Source organism: Podarcis muralis, chromosome Z, assembly GCF_964188315.1.
Source record: "Podarcis muralis chromosome Z, rPodMur119.hap1.1, whole genome shotgun sequence".
NCBI classification, from domain to species: domain Eukaryota; kingdom Metazoa; phylum Chordata; class Lepidosauria; order Squamata; family Lacertidae; genus Podarcis; species Podarcis muralis.
The window spans coordinates 20,705,331-20,727,970 of NC_135673.1; the positions used below are offsets into that span (position 1 = coordinate 20,705,331).

Genomic DNA, 22,640 nt, shown 5'->3' on the forward strand with positions numbered 1-22,640 from the left:
AAACTCTAATTTCCTCTGAAGAGGAACCAATCATTAAACTACTCAATAATTGTTGTAGACACCTATTTTTCCTCCAACGCTACAATTCCCAGTACTTCCTGTGACTGTTAAACCACTCTGGGAATTGTAGCTCTGTGAGAGGATTGGCTGGGGCTCCCAACAATTTCCAGCCCCCTTAACAAGGCTGTAGCTCCCAGAATTCGTTGGTGGGAGCCACAACTGTTCGAAGTGGTGTCCTAGCATTTTAAATGTATGGTGTGGCCTTGGTGTTCATAAGGAAGAACTTTCTGGATAGGGGAAGGTGAGATGGAGGACTACAAGACTGAAAGCTACCTGCCTCTATAAGCAGCTACATAGCATCACGATGAGGCGTTCTCCGCCACACCGTTCACCCAGAGATGCTAGCTTTCTACATGGAGAGGTTTCCCTTCTTCCCTGAGGAAGCATTCAGCTATCTTATCATCTCCCAACTGCACTCTTGAAGGGGTATCATCCTGGAGAAGTTACTCCTCTTTGTGCAAATGGAGCCTTATCTAGGCACACACAAGAGCCAGCTGCGCTAGCGACAAACGGCTTTTAGTAAACTTCAGTGCAAAAAAAAATTAAAAAATGGGGAGATATAAAGGAGTCTAGGAGGCCATCTGCTCCATTGCATTTTCAGGCAGCCGGCCTCTTTCTAAGAAATAGAAAACAGCTTTTCTATTAAAGAGAAAGTTCATCGCCCATTCTAGATCCAATATGGCTTTTGGAACAGCTGCAATATGCTGGCAGCTTGGGACGTGCTGCCAGATGGATTTCATCTTATACACAAACTAGCCCTTGGACTTACGCCACCCGAGACCCACTGAAAATCACTGGGACTAGGCTGCCTTAAGGATACTTTAAGCGGTTGGTGGATATTCCTGCACTGCTGGAGGTTGGAGCAGATGATCCTTTCCAACTCTGCAGTTCTATGATTCTAGGGTTGTGTGTAGGGTTGTATGTGCAGAACTGATACCTTCCTCCAACCATTTTTAGAGAGTGTATTTTCTCCCATTGGGAAACTTGCCAGTGGTTATATAAGCATTACTGAATGCCCGGAGTTGGTGTTAACACACCCAGAGACACCTGGAATTTGTTATATATTTTTTGTATGGTTGGGATAAGACCATGCGGGCTTGAGCTGCTGGGAGCTGGGGGTCCAACAATATCTGGAGAGCATCATGTTGGCCAATGGTGCTCCACCTCAACCAATGCACACACAAAGGGTTTATTGAAGGGTTTATCTGCAACAGTGCTTCCCCAAGTGGGAGGTAGCACACCCTGGGAGACAATGGGATTACATATGAGGTGCTGAGGCAAGGGGGTTGCAGGGGACAATGGAGATGTAAATGACTATCAGACTTTGAAAAGTCGGCATCAGTTTTGTTGAATCAATTAAGCTAAGCAATTGATTGGATTTTGAATAAATATGCAGCTAATTGTTACAGTTCCGAATTTTATTGTGTTACTGTCTTCCTTGGAGGGTCGTGCAAACCGCTATTCCGAACAATGGTTGTATAAGGGTAGGGTAGAGGGGGTATCATGGAACCACGGCAGGGGGGGGCATGAAAAAGTTTGGGAACCACCACTGCAATTTTTAGAAGCTCTTTCTGATCTGTAGCCCAGCCACAAGGAGGAGCACTTTACAAGTAGTTCGAGACAGAAAGGGCCAATGGAGAAACATCTGCGCACAGCAGGAGGCAGTTTGTGTCTGTGAAGGGGTCAGGGAACAGCCTCAGAACCTCCTATGAGAAACAGATGCTCAAAAACATGCAGCAATTCACCTATAGTGGGAGCACCCATGGGTCTCATAATTTTGGAATGCAGTGTATCAAGAAATCTCTAAAATAATTAAATGCACTATTGTGGCTTCCCCACAACTCTCTTTATTGAACATTGGAGAAGTGGGAAATGTGTGCTCTAAGGAACCTCTGATTTGGATGTTGACTGGGGCCAGAATTTCAATAGCCCAGCTATGGAAAAACTCTAGGAGACTTTAACTTTTATTTGTGGTACGAAAGAACATGGACCTCAGTTCCAGCAGAGAAGATAATGCCCGAGGTGCAGATTCCCTGGTGGAAAACTAAGAACGTTTATTTGCAGTCTGTTGGGACTTCATTAAGCAGTGCCACGTTGGGCAAAATGATTCCTGCATTGCAGGGGGTTGACTAGACTCAAGGAGGATAACTGAGCCTTCCCGTGAGTGGGGCTGGGCATTCTGTTCTCTGTATGGAGGCGTGGGCTTGAATCCCACTGCTGACACATCTGTTTTAGCACAGTGGTAGAGCACCTGCCTTGCATGCAGAAGGTCCCAGGTTCAATCCCCACCATCTCCTGCGAGATACACCCTGTCTGAAATCCTGGAGAGCAGTTGCTGCCCTCAGCATAGATGAACCAGTGGTCTGACTCAGTATAGCTTCCTATGTTCCAATTAAGATAAACTAAATTTGTTCCCGCCCATGTGCTATGGAATTTGGTTATGCTTTTTTAAAAACGATGCAATGAATGCTCTGCAAGAAGTTGGTGCTGTTAATTTGCACCACTGCTGCAATATTCACTACATTCTTTTTTAACATGACTCCCACATGAGGAACAGTTGCTGCGTTTGAGAGGTTTCAGCTCAGAGAAAAAGTGAAGAAGAGGCGACATGATAGAAGTTTATAAAATTATGCATGGCACACAGAAAGTGAGTAGAGGAAAGTTTTCTCCCTCTCCCAAAACACTATAATTCACGGACATCCAGGGAAGATTCAGGACACAGAAAAGGAAGTCCTTCTTCATGCAGCACATAGATTTAACTATGGAACTCTCTGCCACAGGAGGCAGTGATGGCCACCAAACTAGATGGCTTTAAAGGAGGAATAGGCAAATTAATGGAGGAGGAGAGGGCTATGAACGGCTACTAGCCAGGATGGATATGCTCTGCCTCCACAGTTGGAGGCAGTAATGTTTCTTGATATCAGCTGCTGGAAACCACAGATGGGGAGGGGGATTGTGCTTGGATCCTGCTTGCATTGGGGCATCTGACTGGCAACTGTGACAGTAGGATGCTGCACTAGATGGGCCACTGGCCTGATCCGGCGGGGCTCTCCTTACGTTTTTAGAGGCAAATGAGTGTGGTCACACTCACTTCCCTGTTTATGAACACCCAAAGAGAAACTACAACAGCCTTAGCATTATTTCCACTATGGCAGTTTGTTTTAAACTTTTGAAGTCTGGAAACAGAGACAAGGAAGGAGGCGAAGTGTCAAGCGTTATTGTCTGCAACTTAAAATGTCAATGACTCCAGATGGACTGGGCTGAATCCAAGCTTGTGTGCTCGCCAAGAAGTCTCCATTTCAAGCACTGGTCCACAGCCAATTACTTTAGCCTGCTGACTAATGGGGAACTTTGACTTTTTGGTACTGGACAAAGCGAACTTTTACACTCTATGAGAGACTTCTTTACGGAGGGGACAGGGAAGAGAGTGTTTTGACCCTGCTTGCATTTTCTGTAATAAAGTTTTAATGATGAATTTAGAATGGTTTTCCATCTTCGTTACACCAGCAGACGACTGCATTTGAACAATGGCTCTTGGCCCATGGTTTGCAAAACAGGTGGTAATGCCCCTTCAGGAGGGTCAGGGGAGGTCACTTAGCCGGGTGCTAAGAGGCAAAAGGGTGGGGGAAGGGATGCTGGATATGTAAAAAACTAGATTTTGAAGCAAGGTACAATTAATTTCCATTGTTTTATTATCTTCCTTAGTGGGTTATGCAAATGTTTTTATAAGGTAGGGTAGCACTGGGGGCATGTTTATGGAACTGGGGGGGCAGGGGGGCTTGAATTTTTTTTGGGAACCACTGCCTAGTCTTTGGCACCTGGAACATAGGAATCTGCCTTATGCTGAGTCAGACCATGAGTCCATTTGGCCCAGCACTGTCTGCACTGACTGGCAGAAGCTCTCCAGGGTTCCAGACAGGAAGTGCCTCTCAGCACTTCCTGGAGATGCCTTTTGGGTCACTTCCAGGTTTGGCGCCATGCACGCATGATCACCTGTCAATTAGACATGTGTAAATCAGGAGTTGGCTGTATACCTGTTGTTGTTTTTTTAATTCTGCTGGTTTTATCTGTATTCAGCAGATAAACATATTACACTATTCTATGTAAATATCCCACGTAATATTTTTATGTAAATGTTTTTACATAAATACTTTATGCTACAAGTTTCTATTTTATTTTCCCTTTTTTCTTTAGTGCTATATAAACTGCTAAATATATAAATATACAAATAAGTTCCTAAGTACAAAGTGAAGGGGGCAGGGGGAATTAACTTACTTTGGTGAATCCAATTTGCTCCTTGCGGAAGTTTTCCAGCGGTTTGATCAGTAAATCACTAGCATTTTGAACCTGTAGATAAAAGTAAGAAAGTAAGGTAACATATAATTAATGAACTTTTATTTATTGCATTTCAATCCCCATTTTTTCTCTCTCCAAAGAGCTCAAGGTGGTGTACATGGTTCTCCCCCTCCTCATTCACAACAACCCAGTGGGGTAGATTAGGTGAGAGGTGGTGACTGGCCCCCAGTCACACCCAGTGAGCTTCAAGGCCGAGTGAGAATTTGGATTCAATCTGAATGCACTCACTTTGACTACAGCCCTTAAGTGTAATTATGCCAATGGAGGAACAAAGGGTGGCCTATACTCACCATCATTGATCTTTCAAGTTCCACCTCTTGAAGCAGCTCTGAAAACTCCTTAAAGGATTCGGCTACGAGGGAGCGGAAAGAAGGAAAATGAGTTACTTGGGACTGACTCTCAGGGGTTGCAAATTATGTACTGCAACGGCACACAGATCATTTTTATTTATTTTAGTTGTATACGCCACACACCCACACACCCCAAATAACACTAGAACTCACAGACATCCAATGAAGCTGAATGATGGGAGATTCAGGACGGATGAAAGAAAATGACTCCTTCATGCGGGGCATAGTTAGACAGGAGGCAGTGATGGCCACAATCAGGATGGCTTTAAGAGGGTTGAACAAATTTAGGGAGGGGGATGCTGTGGATGGCTGGGCTTTGCCTCTGCGGTTGGTGGCAACAATACTTCTGAATACCAGTTGCTAGAAGCCACAGGAGGGGAGAGGGCTCTTGTGCTCAGGTTCTGCTCCTGTAATTCCCAGTGGAGCATTTATTCATCCACTGTGGGAACAGGATGCTGAACTAAATGGCCTATTGGCCTGATCCAGCAGGCTCTTGCTATGTTCTTATGCCAAGGATTTCTTAACTGAACTATGATAGTGGCCTGACCAGAAATGACAGACCCTTCAATCTCTCTTGCATGCTGCAACAATAAGCCAAAAGGTTTGATCAGTTGGAACAAACATCCTGCAGCAACAAGAATGCCTTGAAGGAGATGGGGAAGGAAGTCTACCACCTCAAGTACAGAGGCAAGTAAGTGGCCTTTGCCATTATTTATGTCCCCATGCCTGTCATACATCACAAGGCTGAAACAAAGATAAGACAGTGGAATCTTCATGGCTTTTCAGGATCGTCCCTGTGTTCCTGCTCTTCCTCTGACTCATCTTAGCATGACACTATCTGCCTGTTTCCTATCATTTCCAGAGTTTTCCAAGAGTGCTAAGACTTTCCAGCTCGTTTGATCAGAGCCCTCAGCTTCTCATATCACCATAGCAGCAGTTTCAAGTCTCCAAAACCGCTGGTGGAACAGCAGCCGTTAGAGGCAGATAATTCCCCCAATGCCTTTTAAAGGACGCAGTGCAGGGGTGCCCTCCCCCACAAGAAAAATCAGCTTGGTTTTCATTAACCCAGCTTTTTTGCCAATTGCACGAATTCTTGGTTGTCTTTAAAAGAGGACTGGATAAATTCATGGAGAAGGAGTGGGCTATTGAGAGCTACTAGCCATGAAGGCTATGCTCTGCCTCTGCAGTTGGAGGCAGCGATGCTTCTAAATACCACTTGCTGGAAACCACCCAAGGATGTGATGAAGTGTCCTAAATCCAGGAATGTTATCAGTAAGGGACTTCCCAGGAACTTCATGATTAGTGTGTCAGCATTTTCAAGCAGCAACACACACACACACACACACACACACACACACACACACGAGGAAGCACTTACCAATGTTAATCTCATCATCTGTCAGGGTGTCCCCAATAAAGTCAAACTGAAAGGACTGGAGAGTCTGGGAGAATTTCTGTACAGCCAAGGAGTAATCTAGGAAAGATGGAAAGGTTGCACAGATAAGTATGCAAAACTGGCAATTAAAATTTGTAGAAGCTTCATTCCTGCAGACCGGGCACAGCACCTTTTGGATTCCACACTTTCCTCCGAAATAATAAGTGCAGCACACAAAGGAGAAATGCTTATTAAGATTTAACATTAAGGTTAGGGGGGAAAGAGGTCCCTAGTCCACTGCTTCATGGTTGCTCACACTGCTGCTTTTCTAGTGAGAGGAAAAGACCTTTGTGTGAAAGTTATTGTTATTTATAGGATTTCTATCCTACCTTTTTCTTAAAGGAGCTGGAGGCAGCAGACATGGCTTTCCCCTTCCTCATTTAGTCTCCACAACAACCTTGCAAGGTAGGTTAGGCTGAGAGGCAGTGATCGGTCCAAGGTGACTTCATGAGTTTCATGGCTGAATGGGGGGAACCGAACCCAGGTCTCCCAGGTCCTAGTCCAACACACCAGCTACTACACCACATAGGCTCTCAAAAATCAGGCAGAGGGTGGGGGAAGCAGTCAAAAGAGGCATGCTTACATGAAACATGTTGGGAGGTCATCATTGTTCTAGCCTCAATAATATCCCCCCCCCAATTCAATTACTTGACCAACCCCTGAAACCCCTTCCACAAAGCTGTGCCAGCAGTAAAATAAAACTGCATTCAGCTTTGTGACCATCTTGTGCTACAGACTGCCAGTGAGGTGTAGTGGTTAGAGTGACTTAGACTGTGACTTGGGAGTGCCAGTTTCAAATCCCTACTTGGCCATGATGTCCACTGGGTGAGACCTTGGGTGGCAGTCACTGCCTCTCAGTCTAACCAGGGTTAGAAACTCAAGATATATAAGCTAGGCGCCAAGTGGCGACTTAAAGCTAGGTTACGGTTGCCACAACGGAATACCTATTCACCGATGGGTTGGACTAGATGACCCCGGGGTCCCTTTGCAACACTACAATCCTTTGATTCTATGATCTCAACTACATTGCTTGACGGTAGCTTGCTCTTACAAAAAAATCACTTGTCCCGGTATGCAAGAAGGAGAAACACACACAGAAGAAATGGTATTGGCTATGGACTAAGGCGGAGGTTTTTAATCTTTAGTCGCCAGCCTGGTGCCCAGAAATCTCCACATAGACAAAAATGGACCCATGCTAGTGGCAAAATGTGCCTGGCACCTTGGAAGTTTTGAACTCTGAGTCGAACAGACCTCACAGAGTTGTTGTGGGAATCAAAACATTTCCAGAAGGAAAGTCACATAATGCTCATAAGCATAAGGACATAAGACCCCTGCTGGATTAGGCCAATGGGCCATCTCATCCAGCATCCTGTCCCCACAGTGGCCAACCAGATGCCTCTGTGGGAAGGAAGAAAGCAGGAGTCAAGTACCAGAACAGCTTCCCAGCCCTCCATTCTGTGGTTTCCAACGACTGGTGTTGAGGCGTATGGTTGCCTCAGCTCGCAGCCCTGAGAAGCAAAACCTCCATGATTTATTTGCTTGCCGAGTCGATTTTTACAAAGTGTAGGCCTGGGAAGAGCAGCTTGTGTCCTTTGGTCTCTCATTAAAACAACAGAAAGATGAAAAGAGAAAGGGTTGTAATGAGCCAGTCCAGCTAAACTGGGCCCTTCATCACAGAATACGCCCATTTTCATTTGGTTCCCCCTCCTTGTGAGCTTGGAGGAAGATCAAAGTATTATTCTTCACCCTGGCTCCAGAGCAAAGAGAGATGCACAAATAAAACAAACAGATTTTGGATCCCAGAAACTGAGACAGAGTAAAAGCTTGGACTGAAAGATATAATTCCAGACAACTTGGGGATTATTCCTGAAATAAAGAAAAAAATGGGTACATGGAACCAATAATGATAAAGATAAGCCTGGTGCAGACTTTGGAACAGTGGATTCCAAAGTAGGGGGGCGGGTTGCACCCCCTGGGAGCAATGGGATTACCTCAAATCATGAGAGGCAAGGGGGCGGCAAGGAGGACTATCAGACTGAAAACCTGGTATCGCTGCATCAGTTTTGTTAAATGAAATCACTTTGATCGGATTTTGAATAGATGTTCGTGTTTTGAATTTTATTGTGTTGATATCTTCTGAATAATTTTTTTTAAGACGTTTTATTTAGGCGTACTTACAAACAAACCAATGAATCAATAAGATTCCACAAAATAAACCGAAAAAGGACAAAAGGAACATAAAATACCACACCTATGTGACTTCCCTCCACTTCTGAATAATGTTTTTTATAGGGTGTGGTAAAGTAGTGTGGTGGCATTGGGGATGAGTTTATAGAACCAGGGGGGAAAGACCCCCCCACACACAAAAGTTTGGCAGCTGCAGCTTTAAGCCCAGGTCCTTTGGACAAGACCAAAGGCCTGAAAACCAGGATGTGAGGGCAGCAGAATTCTCTCTACAGTTGCTCTCTCATGACAGTGAGAAGCGAGACATGGCCATGGCTGTTGTCTTCAGGGCCTGAGCTGCTAACTCAGCCTCCGCCTCATAACATCTGCTGCTGCCTAACCCATGCTGTGATGTCACAGCATGCATCACAACACGGCCTGAAGGTGACACAAATGAGAGTCAGTGTGGTGTTGTGGTTAGAGTGTCAGAATAAGTTCTGGGAGACCAGGGTTCAAATCCCACACTTGGCAATGAAGCTCACTTGAGTTGCAGGGGGCCAGTCACTGTCTCTTAGCCTATCCTTGGAGCAAAAAATGGTATATAAATGCATCAATCAAGCAAAGAAAACACAGGGTACCTTGGCGTCGCAACACAGGTTACGTTTACTGGGAAAGAAACACACCGTGCTATCTCCCAACGATATGTTAAAGCTTGAAATCTTTCCCTCATTAAATTTGGTAAGGAGAATGAGGCATGGAAGGCTTTTCTGAGAGGAAGTTGGAGGACATATTTATGTCACAGCACTAACCTTGTACACAACTATTACCTTCCTAGATTAGCTGTGCTGCAATGTTTTTATTGTTGCTATTACCTATATCTTTAACAGGACTTATTTAGCTTTAATTCTCTTAAATAATAGATGATAGATAGATAGATAAAAATGAAATAATAATACTACATAACAAAGCTTCTTGTCTGGCCAAAAGACTGCCACAGAATTCCCATCATCTGTTTTTGTGTTCAACTTCACACACACATCTGCTCATGCTAACTTTTCCCTTCTGACCCTCCTCTCTTTATATTTTACTTTCCCTTCTGCTTTCCTAAAGCATCTTGCCTTTTTATTCTTAAGGCTCCAATTTCGTTTTTGCACAGTGTTCTGAAATTCCAGACACTTTGGTTAATCCTGAGTTGTGTAATCCTTTTCTAAAGTCATCTGACAGGCTGCACATCCCCCACACCTTGTGCTTCCATAAAATTATACAGGGCATGGAAGAATCAATTCTTCCCCCATTGACTGCTGATCCGTGTCAACTGGCTGTGCTCTGCCTCCACAGTTGGAGGCAGCAATGCTTCCGAATACCAGTTGTTGGAAACCACAGGAGGGCAGAGGGCACTGGTGCCTGAATCCTGCATACAGGTTTCCCATAATCGGCATCTGATTAGTCACTGTGGGAAGAGGATGATGGACTAGATTAGCCATTGGTTCGATCCAAAGTATAACCTTACAATAATGGGCTCAGGTGAACCGTGGGATCACATCTTCCCCCTTCTTTCATTTTAGGATTGGCCTCAGCGCGTCACATCAAACTATGGTTTACTGGAACACATAAATAGGAAGCTGCAGGTAACCTAACACAGATGCTTCTGATCTCCTTCCTGCTGCTGTGGCACTGGAAGCATGCATGAGCCCAAGGCTCATTCATTTACTACCATGGATTCGTGTCCAAGAAGAGCCACAGCCTGGCTTGAATGACAGAGGAAGCTCAAACCTCAGTTTTTGTAGTTCAACTGCTACATCACACTGCACCAAGGTTTGGCTTTATGCATAATCTAACCTAGGCTTGTGGTTAAGCAGTCCTCCTTCACCTCAAGCTTTAAAGTCGCATTTGAGGAACAAAGCACTTGAGCTCCAGATTCAGACCACACACTATTAGCCCAGTCATGTGTGGCAGCTGATCTCTGCTAGATTGGGCCAATGGCCCATCCAGTTCAGCATCCTCTTCTTCTCACAGTGGTCAACAAGATGTCTGTGGGAAACCCACAAGCAGGATTCAAGCACGAAAGCATACTCACCTATGGTTTCCAGCAACTAGTATTCAAAAGCACATCAACTCCATTGTGGCTAGTAGCCTTCCACAGCCCTATCCATGAATTTGTCTAATCCTTTTTGAAAGTTATCTAGTTTGATAGCAATCACTACCTCCTGGGGGAGCAAGTTCCACAGCTGAACTCTGTGCTGTGTGAAGAATTACTTCCTTTTATCTGTTCTGAATCTTCCAACATTCAGCATCACTGGGCACCAGCAATCTCTAGTTTTATGAGAGGGCGGGGGACGACGACACTTTTCTCTATCCACTTCCTCTATGCCATGCATGATTTTATAAACTTCTATAAGGTTACCTAGTGGCTGTCATCTTTTCCCTGAGCATCCACACACTGACACTACAAACTATGCTTTGGCTTAACACCCAGCCACTCCCTGAGAGCAAAGTGGGGAATTCTCTCCAACCACCCACAATTTAAAGTTCAGCCTTATCACCATCGTTGTGTTTTGGGTTTTCGTTCTGGCAAACTAAGAAGCATAGAACTGCACAGTTGGAAGGGATCCCCAAGGGTCATCCAATCAAACCCCTTGCAATGCAGGAATCACAGCTAACGAACCCCTGACAGATGGCCATCCAACACCTGCTTACAAACCACCATGGAAAGAGAGTCCACCAGCTTACAATGGAGTCCATCCCACAGTCGAACAGTTTTTATTGTCAGAAAGTTCTTGCTAATGTTTAGTTGGGACATTGAAAGAGTAAAAGCCCCGGTCCACTGTCGTTCTTTCCTCTGGTGGCTTTTATCATTCCAGTTGTCCTTTAGTGCCTTTTGCAGCTCTTTGGGGAATCTCCCCAGGGTTTGTGAAAACAAACATAGGAGCACTCAGAACTGCAACAAATTTAAAATACTAATACTGTGCCACAGATGTATATTCCACGTTCTACTTTTTGCCACTGAGAGAAAGAGATATGAAGGAAGAAAGGCATGCTGAAACTGATCTAGAGCTGCACTTCCTGTTCCTATATTATGCAAGTTAAGCAAAAAGACTATATTGGGACTGAAATTCTCTTTCTCTTCCCACTGCTGGAAAGGGGGGGGGGGGGGGGGAGAATGACCAAACAGTGGAAGATGTGGTATATTAGTGCATTTGAAAAAGCACTCTTAAATCTCTAACTTTTTCTCGTTAAAATATTTACAATGGTTTCCTATTTATTGAACTTGTGCTGCAATTGTAAAAATGCACCCTAAGTCCACTTAAATTTGCCGAACCTGGACGTGAGCTAAGCAACTGTTTCTGATCCTTCTTCAGCTCCTTTGGTTCTCCAGTCTTAGATTTGTTCAGTCACTTCTGTGCAGATTTTTTGAAAGAATGCACAAAAGGTGGACAAAAAAACCAAAACATGAATTTTGTATGCGCATTTTTAACAGAGTACACGGTCCTGAACATATCCATCTATTAAAAGGTTATTTTTGTGCATCTTTTAGGTATGTTTTTAAAAAAGATGCTCCCTCCATGAATTTGTCTAATCCTCTTTTCATGCCCATCCAAATTGGTGGCTATCACTGCCTCCTCTGGGAGCAAGTTCCAAAGTCTGACTCTGGATCGTGTGGAAAAAGTCCAGCAGGGACTCAAGTATAAAGGCTGCAAAAAATCAGTGAACCAGTATGGCAGAGGTTACATTTGCACTGGGATTATACTCTTAATAGACACATACTTAGCCAAGTCAGATTTGTCTTGGCATGAGCTGGGACTTTAAAATGAGGGGGGAGAGGTCCTTGAAAAACACACAGGAAAGGGGGATGTAGAACAACAAGGTAATTCAGCCCCCCTTTATCAGAGAGAGATCTTACAAACTTGTGCTTTAATGCGACATGACATAATGGATATGGAAAAGCTTTTCACACACCAGGTTGCAAAGGGGGCGGGGGGGGGGGAGACACAATCCCACCACATGTTGTTCCCACTTTGTTTCCACGCGGTTGGACTGTTCCAGCCACATATGTATAAATATGGTGTTTTTGGCAATTTCTACTTGCACAAGCCCTGCCTGCTCTTCATCTGCACTCAAACAGCTATGGGGGTTTGAAGAGGAGGAGGAGGCAAGGAGAGGAGGAGTGAGTGGGATTCCTGGCAACAACCTGTGGAAAAAATATACAGTATATGAAAAGCTGTCTAGCATCCCAGTTGCCTAGGCCTTTTGGAGTTTATGAGCAGGCTGTTAATCTGATTAAGACAATGGCAGTGGGGAAACAGTCCAGACTTCAGCAGATGCCCTCCCATTGCACCCCGGAACATTTTTTAAACCAAACACACTCATTCTACAAGGAACAGGGGAAGATGCAGTAATTAAAGCACATTTTTTCTCCTTTCTCCCCTACTGAGCCTTTTTCCAGTTAGCTCCCTTATCATGTAGACTTTATTTTATTTATTTAGTTATAATAAATATTCACAGTACTATTTTTCTGGAAAAAGAGGTGTCGGAACTCACCATGAACGCCTCCCTTGTTCTCTTATAATGGTAAGAGCGCCCACCTGAAAGGGGCTAGAACTGAGTTCCAGTGAGTTCCAGCTGAAAAAAGGCCCAGAATATTTATATGCTACAGTGGTACCTCGGGTTACATACGCCTCAGGTTACACACTCCGCTAACCCAGAAACAGTGCTTCAGGTTAAGAACTTTGCTTCAGGATAAGAACAGAAATCATGCTCTGGCGGCGCAGCAGCAGGAGGAGGCCCCATTAGCTAAAGTGGTGCTTCAGATTAAGAACAATTTCAGGTTAAGAACGGATCTCCGGAACAAATTAAGTACCATATTTTTCGCTCTATAGGACGCACCGGACCACAAGACGCACCTAGTTTTTAGAGGGGGAAATCAAGGGGGGGAAATTACTGACTGGCCGTGTCAGTCCCTTCTCCCTCCTGGGGAAAAGCCTGCAAGAGCCGCGCAAAGCTTGTGTGCGGCTCTTGGGGGCTTTTCCTGCCTGCCTCCCCCCTGCATTCGCTCCATAGGACACACAGACTTTCCCCCTTAGTTTTTAAGAGGGGAAAAGTGCGTCCTATGGAGCGAAAAATACGGTACTTAATCTGAGGTACCACTGTACTATATCACGAAAACACATCAGTCACTGCCTCTCAGCCTAACCCAACCTTACAGGGTTGTTGTGGGGATTAAATGAGGAGGGGGAGAATCAAGTAGGTCACCTTGATCTCCTTGGAGAAAAAGGTGGGATATAAATGCAAAAAATAAATCTGTAGCCACAAACCTCTTGGGTAATTGTGTGTGTGTTTCAAAAACACACACACTTGCAGTCATGCTTATAAATGAGGCCCTTAAGCCTACAGAAAGCCTGAGCAGATGAACATTCTTTTTTTTTTTTAAAGCGTTTAGTATTTAGAGATAAATTGCAGTTGCCTAGTGAGCAGGGAGAGAAGACATTTTTGTTTTAAAACAACCAGCCAGCTAAAGTTGGCCAGCTGCAGGAACTGAGAGAACGAAAACCGATAAAATTTGTAGACCTGTTGCCAGAACCTCAAGCAAAGGCATAATTTACTGAATATGTCTGGAGCATGACTTTTTGTGCTTGGAACTGTGTACTTCATATACACAAATGCACATTCAGGCTCCAGGATGCCGAGCTCAACCCCAGGACATCCTTTCATGTGCTGTTGTATGCATGCAAGAGAAAACTGCATAGCTATTTTTTCCTGCAGAGTATTTATTCATGCAGCAGAGTTTCCAGAGTAGCAAACAAGATAAAATACTAGGGGGGGGGGGGAAATCAAGATTTAATATGCTACAGCTTGTTAAAAATAATAAGCCTAGGAGAATAAACACAGCTTTGACTGGCATTGAAAACGGCTCTCTTTGGTGTACCTGGGTCCTAAACTGTAAAATCTTTTAAACATTTTGAACCATGCTCAGGAATGGACTAGACAGCAAGGAGGTTTTTTCCAATAATTGAAGAGATAGTGGAACAATCTTCAAAGGAAGCCCCACAGACAACCTATTAAAGTCATGAATTCTTGATGTTGGTGGCACATGAATAACTGGGGAGCTGAAGAGCAGCAGCCAAAAACCAGAAGGTGGCAGCTGTAGAGACCACTCCAGCATGGTGTTGTGATTAAGAATGCTGGACTGGGAGAGACCATGGTTTGAATCCCCACTCGGGCCAATCATTAACTCAGAGCTTAACCTACCCCACAGGGTTGTTGTGGGTATAAAATGGGGACCACCTTGAGCTCCTTGGAGGAAAAGGGTGGTACATATAAAGGCTCTTATGTTCTTATACTTAATCCTCTTTCAAAGCCTTCCAAGTCAGTGACCGTCACTGCCTCCTGTGGGAGGGAGTTCCATAGTTTAATGCCAGTTGCAAAGCCCAACACCCACATTTTCTCTGCAATATCTCTTTTCTGCTTGGTGAAGCAGACAATTTGCTTTTAAAGCATGTAAGCAGCCTGTGGATATTTTTTTTTAGCAGTCAGTCCACTGCCACCAGCAAAACATATCCTAACTCAGACAGCACATGTAACAGACTGTGTTTGGGGTAGAACTCCTCTGTAACAAATACAGTAAGATATTTTGTGAGATTAAACAGCCTATTAAACCTTCCGAAAAGCCCGTCATGGCCAGAAGCCACTGCAGGACAGACAATTATAGATTAATCAAGCAAAGGAACGAGGAAATGGCCCTGTGGGATTAGATTGCTTCCTTGATGAAAGAAACAAAACTGATTATATCTGCATTCCAGAGAGCAAATGCACTATTTGTGTTCAACGTACACAGCAGACAGGTGCAGGGTGCTTAGTTTTATATATTTATTTTCTTGAATCTATACTCTGCCTTTTTTCCAATCACTGAACCCAAGGTGTGCACACCAGAACTTCTTAGCTCTCAGCAAGAGGGTATTCTCCTATGCTTTAGATTTCACAAGACTCAGTCTCTGTCAATTGTAAGAAGAATAAGACCTAAGATGATCAGGCAAATGGCCCATCTAGTCTAACTTGTGTTTACAATGGGAAACCCTTGATATGACGGCCCATCCTCAGACGCCTTCTCTATAAAGAGCAGTGTGAAACAGGGCTGTGTTCTCGCCCCAACCCTCTCTGGCATATTCTTCTCCCTGTTGTTCTCATTCTGAAAATGATGTGTGAGAGGCAGGCATGGAAGCCGGTCAACGGTGCCTCCACCAGGCAAGGTCAAAGTCCTCCTGGAAGGGAACAGCTGCTGCCCCTTCTGCAGCCCATGTGGCCCATCTCCTCAGAGGCCAACAAGCGCTGGGCGAAAAGTAGGGCAGTCTCCCATCCTCAGCACCATCTGTGACTCAATCCTACTCACAATGAAGCTCCTTGTGACACTTCCAGAGTGCAGCCCACCAATAAAAGGCCCATTGTCCTTTCCTTCAATGCTCATATGGGATAGAATCTGTACTTCCCATGCTCTGTCATATGATATTTTTCCCTCCAGAAGAGACTATAGCACAGTGATTTGAAAGCCGAAGTATTTAGTATGTGCCTGTTACCTGTGATGGCATTATGGAGCGGAGAACTGGACCACGACAGAGCAACAGGAACAGGACATACCATGGAAAGTACAATGTTAATGAATATCATTAAAAGATAATAACTGGATATGACAAAGATCAAAAGTTACGGATGCAGTGGGAAAGGATGCGAAGTTAAAGTGGGCATGTGGCCTGAGACGACGCAGGCCGATGGAGTAAAGCAGTGCTAGTGTGGAGACCCTACAATTTCAAAAGGCCAAGGGGATGACCACGTATGTGATGGGTGGACCATATAAACTATAGATTCTAAAGCATGGGTAGGCAAACTAAGGCCCTATCGCCTTCTAAATCCGCCCCATGGATTTAGAATCAGTGTGTTTTTACATGAGTAGAATGTGTCCTTTTATTTAAAATGCACCTCTGGGTTATTTGTGGGGCCTGCCTGGTGTTTTTTACATGAGTAGAATGTATGCTTTTATTTAAAATGGATCTCTGGGTTATTTGTGGGGCATAAGAATTCATTCATTATTACTATTTTTCAAAATATAATCCGCCCCGCCCCCACAAGGTCTGAGGGACAGTGGACTGGCCCCCTGCTGAAAAAGTTTGCTGACTCCTGATCTAAAGCTAGCAGAGGGACTTGTGCGGATTCAGGAAGCAACAGAAAGCAATGGAGAGAAATTGAAGAGACGTTTATCCAAACATGGATGCAAGGTGCTACAGAAGCAGAATAAGGAAGTCAAGCCACATTCAGCACCAACTCTGTCACTCTGCTGCAAGTTTCAAAAATATGAGATGGCCTATCCCTGGCCAAATCCAACAACGTGCCTGACAATGCTTATGTCCCAATTTCATTTGTTATTTCTACTTTTTATTGCATTTATATCCCACTTTTGCTCCATGAAGCTCAAAGGTGGCATTTCATAGTTCTCATCATTTTATCCACACAGCAACCCTGTGAAGTATGTTAGGCTGAGCGGCAGTGACAAGCACAAAGGTCACATCCAGTGAGATTTATGGCTAAGTGGGGATTTGAACCCTGGTCTGTCAGATCCGTATTCCAACATGCTAAAAAGTGCCACAGGGTTCACTTTTAAAATCATAATTGCATCAAAGAACTGTACAGACAAGGTTATTTTTGGAAAAAGTTTTGGCCTCAGGTATATTTAGCCTTAATATTCTGGCCACCAAACCACCAAGAGTTTCTGAGAAGATTTGAGGCAAGAAAGTAACATCACACCGGCATGTTTAGCCCTTTCCCCTAAAAAAATAAAATAAAATGATATTGACCAAAATACAGCTTTAGCTGTCTCATCCTTAGAAGGATATGTAAGCCACTGATCTGAAGAAAAAAAATCCCCAACGTTCAAATACAGTACGATCTCTTCTTAATCGGGGACATTGGTTCCAAGGGCTTCACATATGCAACAAAATTGCTATAATCAAACCATTGGAACCGCCCCACAGCTAGGTATGAAGGGGGAGAGAGCACCCCCAGGAATTCCAGAACCGGCCCAGCAAGCAAGGTGGAAAGCTTGAAAACTCTTTTTTGCACCAGGTAACCCTGGTCAGACCCAGAGTGAAAAGAGCTTTGATGCTTTCCACCTTGCTTAGGACTTGACTAAATGAAATTTACCTCCCACAGGAGGCAGAAATGACCACTAACTTGGATAGCTTTAAAAGAGGATTGGACAAATTCATGGAGACGGCTATCGATAACGATCAGCCATGGTTGCTATGCTCTGTTGCCACAGTTGTGGGGAGCAGTGCTTCTGAATGCCAGTTGTTGGGAACCACAGAAGGTGAGAGTTGCTCTTGTGACCGGGTCCTGCTTGCAGATTTCCCACTGAGGCATCAGGTTGGCCACTGTGAGGACAAGATGCTGCTCTTGGATGGGCTACTGACTTGATTTAGGAGGGCTCTTCTAACATGGGCCAAAGAAACAAACTTGAACCCCAGGGGCAAAACTGGACACCTTTATCTACCCTACTTGCAATAAAACATGTCTCTCCCGTATTGGTCTCTTCAGCCACAGCAAGAATTGTAACTCCAACGGTTTGACTTCACCCCCAAAAGAACACTCTTCCATTGCCTCCCAAGACAGACGGATGCCAACAATGTTACTTGTACAAAAATCCTTTTTTTTAAAAAAAAGAGTAAAGTGTGCATGGGGGGGAAACAGCAACCCTTAATGATTTAGAAAGGCTCTAGCAGCAAAGAAAGGGCTTTGCACTGTCAGAAGACTGATGAGCTGTCACACAAATTCTCTGTACTCATGAATCAATCGTATATATATATATAAACACACATACAAGAGAGGGGGGGTGGAGAATTGTAACGCTACATTTGACATGCAGATTGAAATGTTAATGCTAAACAAAATACAAGCTACAGAACCTGAGAAAGGGCACTGCACACACACAACTTTTCATGCCAAGGAAGAACAGCAACCGTACCAAAGCAATGGATTGTAAATTCCAGACATATTTCCTGGGGACTTCCTAAGATGGCCCTGTGCCTATTAACACAATAGGCGTCCTTTCTTTCTTTCTTTCTTTCTTTCTTTCTTTCTTTTTGCTGCTGCTGTTGTTGTTAGTTAACCCTTTGGTTAAGATGAACAGCCTTGACTTGGCAGGCTCCCATGAGGCGGGGTGGGGGGGTGGGGGGATCAGCCACACAATAAAGGCCAGGGGTTAGCAACCTTTTAGCTATGGGCCAGTCCACCGTCCCTCAGACCATGTGGTGGGCCTGACCATACCGTATTTTTCGCTCCATAAGGCACACCAGACCATAAGGCGCACCTAGTTTTTAGAGGGGGAAATCAAGCAGCTATGGCAATTCCCCCACCTCCCGCAAAAGCCCACAGGAGCCGCACACCCTTTAAGGAGCGTGCGGCTCCTGCGGGCTTTTCTACGAGGAGGGAGAACGGACTGGCCGCATCAGTCCCTTCTCCCTCCTGGGGAAAAGCCCGCAAGAGCCGCGCGGAGCTTGTGTGCAACTCTTGGGGGCTTTTCCTGCCTGCCTCCCCCCTACATTCGCTCCATAAGACGCACACACATTTCCCCTTACTTTTTAGGAGGGAACAAGTGCATCTTATGGAGCGAAAAATACTGCATTTTGAGGGGGGAAATGAACAAATTCCTATGCCCCACAAATAACCCGGAGATGCATTTTAAATAAAAGCACAAATTCTACTCATGTAAAAACACCAGGGAGGTCCCACAAATAACCCAGAGATGCATTTAAAATAAAATGACACATTCTACTTATGTAAAAACACGCTGATTCCTGGACCGTCCACAGGCCAGATTTAGAAGGCGACTAGGCCGGATCCAGCCCCCGGGCCTTAGGTTGCCTACCCCTGGTTAAGGCCATGCCTGCTCCTAGAAGGCAAGGGTTTCCTGACCTACCAGACCAGATTATTTTAGGAACATTCCTGATTCCTCTTCTTTGCTAAGAAGCATATGCGGACCACAGGTGCAACATTCTTGTGTAAAGAAACATGCTGGGCTTAATTAGAGCCAAAATTAAACACACACACAGAGAGAGGGGGGGGGGAGGGAGGGAGGGAGGGAGGGAAGGGGAGTGGAGAGAGACAGAGAGAGAGAGAGAGAGAGAGAGAGAGAGAGAGAGAGAGAGAGAGAGAGAGAAGATGCAAACGTTGGCCTGGACGCTGTTTTCAGCCACAGCAACCTTTAGTAACACAATTACATGATGCAAAAGTACCTTATGTTGTTACAGTCCAACCCAAAGATCTTCTAGAAGCTGGAACAGGCAAACAAAAGAAAATCAATCACCAGCAGGCTGCCCTTCAGACTGCCCAAAAGCAAAGGGTGTCTGCTAGGGGCTTCTGCATTGTTGGCATCTTTCTTCAAAGGAGCACAGGTGGAAGGGCTGCAGCTGAGTGACAGAACATCTGCTTAGCACGCAGAAGCACCCCTAATGACTTTTCCACGTAGAACTAGGAAAGACTCCTTCCTGAAACCCTGGAGAGTTGGTTAGAACTAAATACCACAGGATCGCAACGTATGTGGGAATTTGGTTCCAAGGCTTCTGCATCTACACAAAAATTGCATATACCCAGTCTATCCTGCCCTTCCCCCCCAAAGGGGTCCAGGGCTGCAACATTCTATTGCCATGTCTCATGTCTTTAAAAACATGATAAACATTACAAACAAACAGAATGTCAAAACAGGTGAGCTGAACCAAAAAAGTTTCACCTTGCTTAGCCAGCAAAGTGGATATTGCTTTGACCTATAAAGTCTTATGTGGCTTGGAACCCCAATACCTCAAAAGCATTGCATTTCCTCACATGAAACTACAATAACCCTGTGAGCATCATCTGAGGCCCTTCTTTGTATGCCCCCTCCTCAGAAGTTTGGAAGGCGGCAGCACGAGAACGGGGCCTTTTCAGTGGTGGCTCCCTACTTACAGAATGCTCTCTCTCCAGTGAGGTTTGCTAAGCTTCACCTTTACATATTGGGGGCGGAGTTATCTCTTTGTGTTTTTCTTTTGTTCTTGTTTTTATTATGTACCGTATTTTTCGCCCTATAGGACGCACCGTCCCATAAGGCGCACCTAGTTTTTTTGGGGGGGGGGAATAAAGGGGGGGAAATTATTTTTTTCGCCCCAGGTGCGGGGCTGGGGAGAGGGAAGCCCGAGCTTCCCCCGACCCCAGCCCCCAGAACAGGCAACTCTCCACAAGCCGTGGGAGCCCGGCGCTGGTCTCCCGCGCCTTGCGGAGAGCCGTGCGAAGTCTGGGCGCGCTGAGCTCAGCACGCCCAGCCTTCGGCATGCCGGCAACTCTCTGCAAGCCGCGGGAGCCCGGCACGGGCTCCCACGGCTTGCGGAGATCTGCGCGAAGCCTGGAGAACGAGAGGGGTCGGTGCGCACCGACCCCTCTCGCTCTCCAGGCCTCAGTGAATGCCTGCATTCGCCCCATAGGACGCACACACATTTCCCCTTCATTTTTGGAGGGGAAAAGGTGTGTCCTATGGGGCGAAAAATACGGTATTTTGTGTTTTTATATTGTATTTGTTGTGAATTCCCTGATACCTATGGATGAAGGGAAGTATACAAAATTAATAATTTTAATAGTGATATTAATAATATCTTCAGGAGAAAGGCAAAAACATTCCCTTTCAACCAGGTCTTTGGCTTTATATATGGCCTTTTAGTGTGGGAGGGACGTTTTAATGTATTCCCCACCACACCCCTAGTTTTAATGTAGGTAGGTAAGTTGCTTTGAGTTACCATGGCAAAAAGGTGACCAATAAAATAAATAATAATAATCTTCCAATGAATGCCTAGAGCAACATGCAAAACTGTAGAGGGGTCCTACAAGACTTATGCTTATTATAGCAAGCAACCACTTCTCCTCAAGACTGCAGAAGGCGGACGATTTCAGAATTTCCTCCTTGAGAGTTCTCCGCAGGACAAACCAAGGCAGGAAGCCAAATGAGTCACCCTGGCCAAGTGGGAAATCTCACAAGCAGTTCAATGAGCTATCCAAGTAAACTCAGCTATGTTCTTCCCAGAGCAAAGTCTCATTATTTTATGGCAAGGAAGGAAAACACATGCACCCTGGACAGAAGCTTGTGTTTTCATTGTTTGCGCAATGCAAAGCCCCACCAGCCTCTTTGCAAAGCTGCCTTGAGAAAGTGTTAGAAGGCACACCCAAGCTGTGTCTTTGAGGTGGGGGGGCCCACTAAAACTTCAGCTCTCTCCTTCCCATGCTCAACGCATTGCTGTTGGAGTGGAAAGCAAAACATACAGAGAAGGAGCAAGTCAGCGAGCATATCAAAAAGTTCCACTGTTAACTCTTAGAACCTAAGAAGAGCCTGCTGAAACAGGCCAATGGTCCATCTCCCTGTTCCAGCACCCTGCTCTTACAATTAGGCAACAAGATGCCCCATTGGGAAACCAAGGAGAAGAACATGGGCACAAAAGCAAATCTCTACTCCTGTGGTTTCCAGCAACTGGTATTCGGAATCATTGCTGCCTCCAGCTGTGGCTAGTAACCATCAACAGCCCTCTCCTCCATGAATTTGTCTCATTCTCTTTTAAAACCATCCAAGTCGGTGGCCATTACTGCCTCCTGAGGGAGGGAGTTCCACAGTTTAACTCTGTGCTGCATGAAAAAGTACCATATTTTTCGCTCTATAATACGCACCAGACCAAAAGACGCACCTAGTTTTTGGAGGAGGAAAACAAGAAAAAAAATATTCTGAATCTCAGAAGCCAGAACAGCAAGATGGATCGCTGCGCAGTGAAAGCAGCAATCCCTCTTGCTGTTCTGGCTTCTGGGATAGCTGCGCAGCCTGCATTCACTCCATAAGACGCGCACACATTTCCCCTTACTTTTTAGGAGGGAAAAAGTGAGTCTTATAGAGCAAAAAATACAGTACTTCCTTTCATGTGTCCTGAATCTTCTAACATTCAATTTCATCAGATGTTCTAGAATTATGAGGGAGAATCCCCCCCCCCATCCACATTCTCCATGGCATGCATACTTTTATAAACTTCTATTGTGTTGTCTCTTGGTTGCTTTTTCTCTAGAATGAGAAGTCCCAAACTCTGCAACCTTTCCTTCGGGGGGGAGGTGTCACTCCACCACATTGATTGATCTGATTGCCCTTTTCTGAACCTTTTCCAAATCTGCAATATCCTTTTTTAACGTGAGGTGACCAGGACTGTGCACAGTGCTTCAAATGTGGTTGCACTGTA

At 45.0% G+C, this 22,640-nt stretch overlaps 1 protein-coding gene across 4 annotated transcripts in view; it reads right to left on the reverse strand.

Moving 5' to 3' along the window:
• The window catches only part of OPHN1 (oligophrenin 1), a 115,000-nt gene that overhangs the window by 73,711 nt on the left and 18,649 nt on the right, over positions 1–22,640 (reverse strand). For all 4 annotated transcript variants that reach the window (XM_077922733.1, XM_077922732.1, XM_077922736.1 and 1 more), the window contains exons 3-5: positions 6,145–6,240; positions 4,707–4,768; positions 4,336–4,407 (exon numbers count right to left, since the gene is read on the reverse strand). In XM_077922733.1, coding sequence (XP_077778859.1) covers positions 4,336–4,407; positions 4,707–4,768; positions 6,145–6,240 — 230 coding nt within the window. The remainder of the gene's footprint in view (positions 1–4,335; positions 4,408–4,706; positions 4,769–6,144; positions 6,241–22,640) is intronic.